Source organism: Epinephelus lanceolatus, chromosome 17 (genome assembly GCF_041903045.1).
Source record: "Epinephelus lanceolatus isolate andai-2023 chromosome 17, ASM4190304v1, whole genome shotgun sequence".
In the NCBI taxonomy this organism is placed as follows: Eukaryota; Metazoa; Chordata; class Actinopteri; order Perciformes; family Serranidae; genus Epinephelus; species Epinephelus lanceolatus.
The window spans coordinates 28,072,124-28,080,524 of NC_135750.1; the positions used below are offsets into that span (position 1 = coordinate 28,072,124).

At 41.4% G+C, this 8,401-nt stretch overlaps 1 protein-coding gene across 2 annotated transcripts in view; it reads right to left on the reverse strand.

The window, feature by feature from the left end:
- The window catches only part of LOC117248364 (striatin-like), a 33,780-nt gene extending 25,425 nt beyond the window's left edge, over positions 1-8,355 (reverse strand). For both annotated transcript variants that reach the window (XM_033613381.2, XM_033613382.2), the window contains exon 1: positions 8,014-8,355. In XM_033613381.2, the coding sequence (XP_033469272.1) occupies positions 8,014-8,226 (213 nt within the window). In that variant the 5' untranslated portion in view covers positions 8,227-8,355. The remainder of the gene's footprint in view (positions 1-8,013) is intronic.
- Positions 8,356-8,401: the final 46 nt, after the last annotated feature.

The following is an 8,401-nucleotide window of genomic DNA, read 5'->3' on the forward strand; positions in this document are numbered from 1 at the left end:
TGGATTAGGTATAGCGCCATAAAATCAATTAATCAATGAGAAGTATTTTATTTCAGTTTATTTGAGTCTGCTAAAACTGACGACTGGCTATTATGACACGATGAGCTTCCTAGCTACTGTGGCTAGCTGTAGTGACAGTTGTTGTTATGGTGCTGACTGAAACACAAAAAAAGACTGAGGGGACTCTATCTATTATCTATCAAAACAATCCTGCTTTTGTTTCATACATGTGTAACGACTATAAACCAAAGGCCCGCTATAAGATACAAGACCATTTCATGACTAACATTATAGCCTACCGCAGGAAGGAGAAAGTCTTAAAATTTGTAAATAAAAATGTACAGGTACCCTGGATATGATAGGGTTTTCTGGGCAAATCTATCACATAAAATACCTGACAAGTCAAAGTTCATCATTGCATTGATGATCACCATGGTTCGATTCATCTAGAGATATTATAGGTACAGTAACTACAGTATAAAATGAAGGGCAATATTTTCTCTTACAGTATAAAACATTAATCCCCCGCCCTCATTTGTAACAAACTGATTTACGACAAATATGACTGATTTCTAAAATGCAACTTGAGTTCAGGTGGACCTTCTTGAAGCAGCTTCAGTTACTAATAACTCCAGTTTCACACCCAGCTGTCTCTTCACCTCCTTCTCTGCTCACGATGGAGAGTAATTTTAGTCTCAGCACTAAAACTGGTCATCCTTCCACAACCGCACTCAGTTCCCGAGAGCATCTTAAAAAGGCTACATAGTGACTGTATGTACATGTATTACACAATCATCTGACGGACTGTCAGGTGTGGGTTTGAAACAAACTGCTTAGCTAAATCCACTGCTTCATTTTGCTCCCTGTGTGCCACAGAGGCAGTGAGTTAGATTGTGAAATAATGAGGACCTGTGATCATGGCTGCAGCGTAACCCTTTAAATGCAGACATTGCACATCGATCCAGCCTGCTCATGTCCACAGGCACAGATTCAGGATTGCTCTGATGGTCAGGGTGAGACAGTGAGCTGCTCAGACTGGGATTTAATAAAGATTTCGACTCAGTTATCTGAAATAAGCCAAACTGTGCCTTTCAGCTCTTGTACAATGGCCATAAAACAAAACAAAGTCCTTACACTGCCAGAGATTGCTCACAGAGGAGAATACATCTTCTCTCTTTTCCTAAACCGCTACAGAGACGCAGATTTGTTGTTTTCATCTCATCACGAGGTTCCACTTGAGCTTCATTTAACACTTTGCTGTCAAGTTGACAATGCAGTGCTACCTTACAGGAGGTGCAAACAAAGGCAGCGTGATTGGCTTCTTGAGGACAAGGGTGCTGTACCCCATGTTGCTGCATTAATATTACATAAGGCTCACGGTGCACATGCACAGGCTCACATACTGTATGCAGGCAAAGAGCTAAATTTTTCAACATCAGCATTTTCTCTGACAAATAGGTTGTGTGACTGTGAGGTGTGGTCCCAGCAGAACAATGATGAAAACATTTGCAAATGCAAAAGCAGAGACAATCTGAAATGGGAGAAAGTAATTTAACAAAGGCTCTGATGTTGTAATAAAATAAGGGTTACATTTTAGGTCTCACCACATTTCTGGCATCTCATCATCTGTTAAGTTACCAGTTAGCAGAAACAATGAGTATTTGCACAGTTTATCAAGACAGTGTACTTCTACTGATGTGGGAAAGTATCACAGACCGAGCTTGTGTAGGAGGGCTGAACGATTAATCAAATTCAGATTCAATATTGCGATGTAATAGAATACAGTCTTCAAATAGCAGAAACTGTGATTTTTTAAAATGCTACACAATCTAACCAAACAGAGGATCTGCCCTGTGGGCTTCATGTGCACACATGCTGCACTACGCTTCATGTGACATATGCGAATGATGAAGAAAACAACTTATAGGGTGCCTGGTAGCTCACAAGGTAGAGTGTGCACCCCATGTAGGCTGAGCAATCATCATGTTTATATATTACATATTTGTTAAGAGCAGCCTGGCCTCTTTAAGATTGTGTGCATAATGAGTGTGAAAAAGAGAGACAGAAAAGAAGGATATTAGCAGAAACATGCTCAAGCAGTAGTTAATGTATAGTGTAGGTTTCAGTTTGTCTGTGAATAAACGCCGCAGCTCCTAAAGAAAAGTTAATATCCTGTGTATTACTTCCCAACTGCTGGGTAAAGTGGTAAAGTAAAGCCCCGAAGTGAGCATCAATGTCCCAACAACAGTTTGGAGGCTGAAGCAGGAATGGTTAACAACATCTTCACAACGAGACTTCGAATTATGTAAATATTTTAGAGAGGTAGAGCCATAGTCAGTGTGCACTTTAGTTTGAGTGTGATACTGTTACTGACAGGAGATCAGTTAGATTCATATTTATTATAGAAGATAGAGGAACAGGGCTCAACAATAAGGATTGCCCGATTGCCCAGGGCACGTAAAATGCTACGTCGGACAAGTAAATCTTAGCCTGGTAAAAATTATGCTGATGGCGTCGGCTGTATCAGTCTGGACTCGTTGCTCCCCCAAACACTTTCCAGAAATTTAAATCCAATCAAGGCCAACAGCGTAGTTGACAACGTAAGCAGCAAATCAGGGACTGTGCTGTAGTTGATGATGTGAAATGCAGGCCACAGCTTGCAGAACAGTAATGGCGGCTCCCAAAGCAAAAGGCACTAACCCTAACATTGGTAAATAAGCTAAGTTATTGCAGAAACCGAGTCAATAACAACAAATAAACACACACAAAAGTATGCACTTGTGGAGTTTCTCAGAGGAAAAGATATTTTCGCTTTTCCTCTGACTGGATTTGGCAAAAGCGTGCTTCATTAACTGGCTCTGTTGGTGATGAAGAACATGTTCCCCAGTGTTTTGTTACAATGAATGGCTGAAGGAGTGCCACCCACTTAGAGTGTTTGGGGAAGCATCGAGTCCAGGCCGATAAAGAGAGTCAAACAGAATGTTGAGCTCATGTCATCAGGATGGTCTTGACAGGCTAAGTAAATCTAGCGCCTCACTTGACCAATCAGGCGAGTGGTAAAACGGAATTAAACACATTGTTTTTCCAGAGCTGATGACAGAGGTAGCTAAGGAGTGAGCCATCTCATTTCCTTCTCATCTCTGTTGAGAGCTTCACATTAACAGTGCCGACTCACCATTAACTTTGTTGTTATGTGATAACCACAAAGAACCACGTACGTAGACTTCCATTTATAGATAGTATATGTATAAAAAGCTTTTACTTTAAAGTGGGAAAACAATGCTGTGGCATCAAAATGTGACAAAACAACAGTATCACCACATAACATTCAGACAACGGCAATTTGATCTGGTGAGTACACCAATTTACAACTCTGACGGACCGGCGACCTCAGATTCACTGTAACACTTGGGGGAGGCTGGCAACTTAGTGGCACAACCAGGCAGCTGTCCCACACACCCACACAGACAGATGAAGGCTGTAAGTGTGAATGGAGGAAGGAGAGGGGAATTAACAGGCAGCTCTGCAGCATAGAGAAAGGCTCTGGTGTAAGTCCAACAGGGACAGTAGAGCAAAGCTCAGAGGACCAGGCTTTAGTTAATAAACAAGGGCCCCTTCAGGCTCTCTCAAAGGAAATACACAACCCCTTTTACACCACTCACTATTATCTGTACAGTGAGTATTTCATATACACTGCAATCTTTGTGGTGCTTCTGGTAAATATGACTGCAGTCTGTCTTAAACCTATGATGTTTCTTTGTGGTCTGCAGTCTGGTTATGTGAGAAAGGATGTGAGCAGTTGTCTTGCACTAGCTTCTATGTGAACTGCTATTCTTTTTTAACATTTGTAGAACGCAAAGTTTCTCTGTCATTATCTGAAAAGCAATAACATTGAGAATACGGTATGTTCTTGGTAAGGAAGCATGTACTTTTTTTGTACTTTCCCACTCTGAGGCGCACACTGGGACAGCAAACAAAAATAACTGCAGCTTGGGGGTGGACGTAGTATCAACTGAGGAATGACGGTGACACCCATTTCTGAATGCCACAGTGCATGCATGTGTACGTTTGTGCATTAGTTCGGTCCTTCTTATTGCCGCACCATTGAGCTAAATATGCCTCAGGCTTTGTCATTAGTAAAAGCAAACATGAGATCACAGTAATAAGTCATCTAACTGAGGCAGGCTAATTCTAGGCTGCTCCACAGTTTGCTGCAGTCATCTCCGACATTAAGTAACTGAATAACATGAGCCACGTAATAATCTTGCTCATGTTAAAAGCCTTTCCTTAACAAATATGAGAGACACTTCTATCCAGAGAAGATAAGTGGACCCACGTTTTAGTCTGCGCCCACATAGAGCCACCTTACACCCTGAGTCACCTTCAACCTTCTCCTGGTGTCAAATTATGGCTGCTGACAGATACCTCTGGCAAGGAGATACCCTATGGAGCAGGGATTTCCCCATAACTGGAGGGCTGATGAAACACACTGGAGCAATGCCTGATCTGAACAGGGCGTAACTCGATCCAACCTAAGTCATCCGGCCTGGAAAAGATCTGTTCTAATCAGTATGGCAGGCGGATATCAATTAAATCAATATCATAATATATATATGATTATTTTTTCTGATTAATATATGTTAAAAAAGGGCTGAATGGTTTGGAGAAAATCAAATATTGCAACATTTTTGACCAAATGCCTCAATACTGTAGAATTGACTATTGGTGCATTCAAAACATATTTACAATGACACTGTCCATAAGTAATCATCACTAATTTGGATACAATGGCTAGGTTGGTTAAGGCATAATAGAAAAGATAGAACAGTCTGGTAAGTTCACCACATTACTTTACCGTAATGTAGCCTTTAAAACCAGGAAAAGACAACACTTACAATATTTTAGCATCCAAAATCTAAAACGGCATCTAGTCTCATATCACAATATCAATATAATATCAATATATTGCCCAGGAATATGTTACAAAGGTTTGCAAAATCACTTTCAATCAAATTTCACTTCAATACAATTGACTGTCTTCTACTGTTATGTAAGACATCGTAACTCTCTGCAGACATGTAAAACAAAAGCTTGTTTTGTCCTTTAGATTACAATAAGCTTGAAATCATTTGGACATTCTCTGGTTTCATCTTCTAAACTGGGAATATTTACTGGTATTCACCATTTTATTTAATTGTAAACTATTGGTCAGAAAAACCAAGACACCTGAAGATGTCACCTTGGAAACTATGATGGACATTTTTCACCAGTGTGAGCATCGTGAAGACATGTAAAGGTCATTTCCACTATTTTTCGACTATTTGAAGAATAAAGAGTTTATTAACTGATAATTAACTAATCAATAGTTGCACCCATAGTCACTTTCATTACCAAAACAACATACTCCAGATTGACTGGCGTGTAACTAATCACCAGCTGAGCAAATAAGCTTTATTGAGTCAATCAATTGATTATCAATAACCACTCAACTAGAACTTAATCATGAATGACAGCAGCCTATACATTACAAAGAAACAACACAGCGGCAGGACAAGTCGGGCATGTACAGTACAGTTTCTGTGCTGCTTCATTAGAGAGGAGCGGCTCTGAGCATGACCTAACAGGCTGGCTGGACGACATTCCTACAAGCCCCGGGGTTCGCGTTCCTCCCAAACAGCAACGTGAGGCACAGCTTCAACTGTCTTCCATTCAGTGTCTACACAACAACAAGAACAAAAATCCTTGGAGGAGAGTGTTCAGCGGGTTGCGACATCACTTTATGTACGTTCTTAATGGTCTCTAATCTGAAACCAGGTATGTAACCTTCTTAAAACATGCAAGATATTAGTCAGTTTTGATTCAGTGACTAAACACGAGTGTGCGGACATGATGATGAGCACTTTGAGCAGCATGTTGCAGAGGGATGAAGTGGACCAAAAAGAACATACAGTAGTTGCTATATGGTATCTTCCATTAACGCTCTGAGCCCACTGGAACTTTTCATTATTCATACATGTCTATTTAGGATCATCTAAATGACTTTCTATCTTTTCTTTCTCACTATGGTCCCTTCACTGAAGATTAATCCACCCTCTATGGGTAAAAACATTGTATGTGTTTACAATAAATATATACATCCCTCAAGGACACAACAAGGTTATATCATATGAGGATTTTCAAGGCTTTTCTATAGTTGATTTGTCGTTATTGCTTTGGTATTATGCAGCTCTGGCACAAAATGATATTATAAGAGAGACTAGACTAAATGGTCACAGCTGACAAAATTAATTTTAAAACATCTATTCAGAGAGGTACTGTGCCACAGTGCTTAGAGTACAGTTGTGGGTAAGCCAGACATTTTAATTAAAACTGCATACTGCAGGTTAAATTATGTTCAAAACATCAGCCATCCTCACATTTGAGGTTAGGTGCAACAAAAACAAGAACTCAAATTGAGCGCGCACTGTTTTGCCGCCACAAACAAACCACCCAATAAGCCATTTAGCAACCTCACTGTGCTTTGCCGCAGTTGCTGCTGCTACTGCGCTGATAAGCTTGCTTCATGACAGCAGACAGGAAGCTTAATACACAGGCCAGATGAGTCAAAACCCTACTACAGTGAGCAGGGTATACGTCACCGAGCTAAAAACAATGCAGTGTGCAGTGTCTCCCTCTCATCTCTTTGTTAGTTAAGGTCAGTCTGTCGGTGGAGCTGCCTGCTGCCAGACCCAAAAAAGTCAGTGCTGGCTCTTGTCTGTGATCCAACAACAATGGCCCCACAACTAGGTCAAAATGATGGAAAGAAAAAAATATTTTCTTCCAAACATAAGGCATGGGGACTTAAGTTAAACAGTAATAAGCTGTAACAATACTTACTTAAAATGCTGGGTAAGAATGGTCTGGCACATAGTGTCCTAAGTCATTTCCCCTACCTTAGGTATGAAAAGCCTATAACATGCGCTGGTGATGATAGTTTCTAGAGCCAGTTAAAGCAAAATCTATAAACATTACTCATGTCAGACAATGCACCAGTAAGATGACTGGTACAGCACTTTGTACTCCCCAACAGTGGAATCAAACTGAAAAGTTAAAAGTCTAGTTGAACTTGATAACACAACAATACATATTTCAAAGTGAACTGGAGTACGTGCAAAACATTAACTTCTGGTTTAAGCAAACTACACATTAACTGTCCTGATTTGTGTCATGTTTCCCTTTGGACATTTTTGGTTCACAGCAGGAAAATATATTGCCTTCCTCTATCTTATAAATAGCTAAATATTCTAGTTGTTCAACCATCAAGTGAGGGTCAGGTGTACTATAAAAAGCGTGGACCAGTTAATAGGACCAATTAAAGCCCCGTGGCTTTTATCAAAGAAAGGCATGACATCATTTTCAGTTTTCTCTTCAGGAGTGGCAGTATCATTGCAGCTAGCTTATGATAAGGTTCATAAACAAGACAGACTGACTCCACAGTCTCTTGTGGGTTGTAAGCTGTCCGTCTGCACTGACAGCTCTAAAGAGATCAAAGCACTTAAGAAAACTACTGCCTCTTCCCCTCGTCATTTTTGGTGGTTTAAAGGTAAAATGCAATAAAAAAAAATAAAGGCGGGGTGCTATACGTTTAGCTTTAAGTAGAAAGGTAACCGTTATGGGTTTCTACACAACGTTTTAGCATTACACATCCACTGTTTTGCTAGCAAATGCAGCTAACAGTTGGTCATTTAACCAGGCCTATTTTTCTCTAAAAGCCACTCCAACACCTGTCCTGCAACTCCTAAAGGCATCACGCAAGTTTAGTGGTTTCAGTCACAGTAGAGAGGTCGCAAAACAGCCGTCGTGCAGTCGGGTCAGGGGGGCGCTGCAGCTCCTTTAGCTCCTGAGCTAAAGCTAACAAGCTAGCATAGTAACCAGAACAATCAAACACAGGAACTCAGCGCGAGTTACAAGAAATGAGCTGCGCTAGGGCCATTAATATATGGCCGAGTATACATAAAATGTGGTAGTTTTCACCTGTAATTCGGCCCGCTCCACCTCCCATTGTGCTCTCTCTACTTCGAAACGGGCCCATTCGTGCTGCAGGAAGTGCAAGATCCCCGGGATACTGTACTGCGCCCTAGCCGCCTCCCCAGCGTCGCCATCGGGCAGCGGTCCTTTCCCACCGCCGGGTAAAACAGAGTTGTTATTATTGTTGAAGAACACGCCGGGCCCCGCCTGTTCGTCCATGGCCGGGCTCGGTGGAAAGGTCTGTCCGTTGTCTCGCTGAGTCGTGGCGGTAGATATCAACGGAAGGGCAAAAACCTATCGACTGCGCTCTGTCTCCTCGGCTCGAGGGAATGAACTCACTTTCTGACAGCTAGCTGTCAGTGGATGACGTCAGTAGCCGCGGCCACGCCCACAG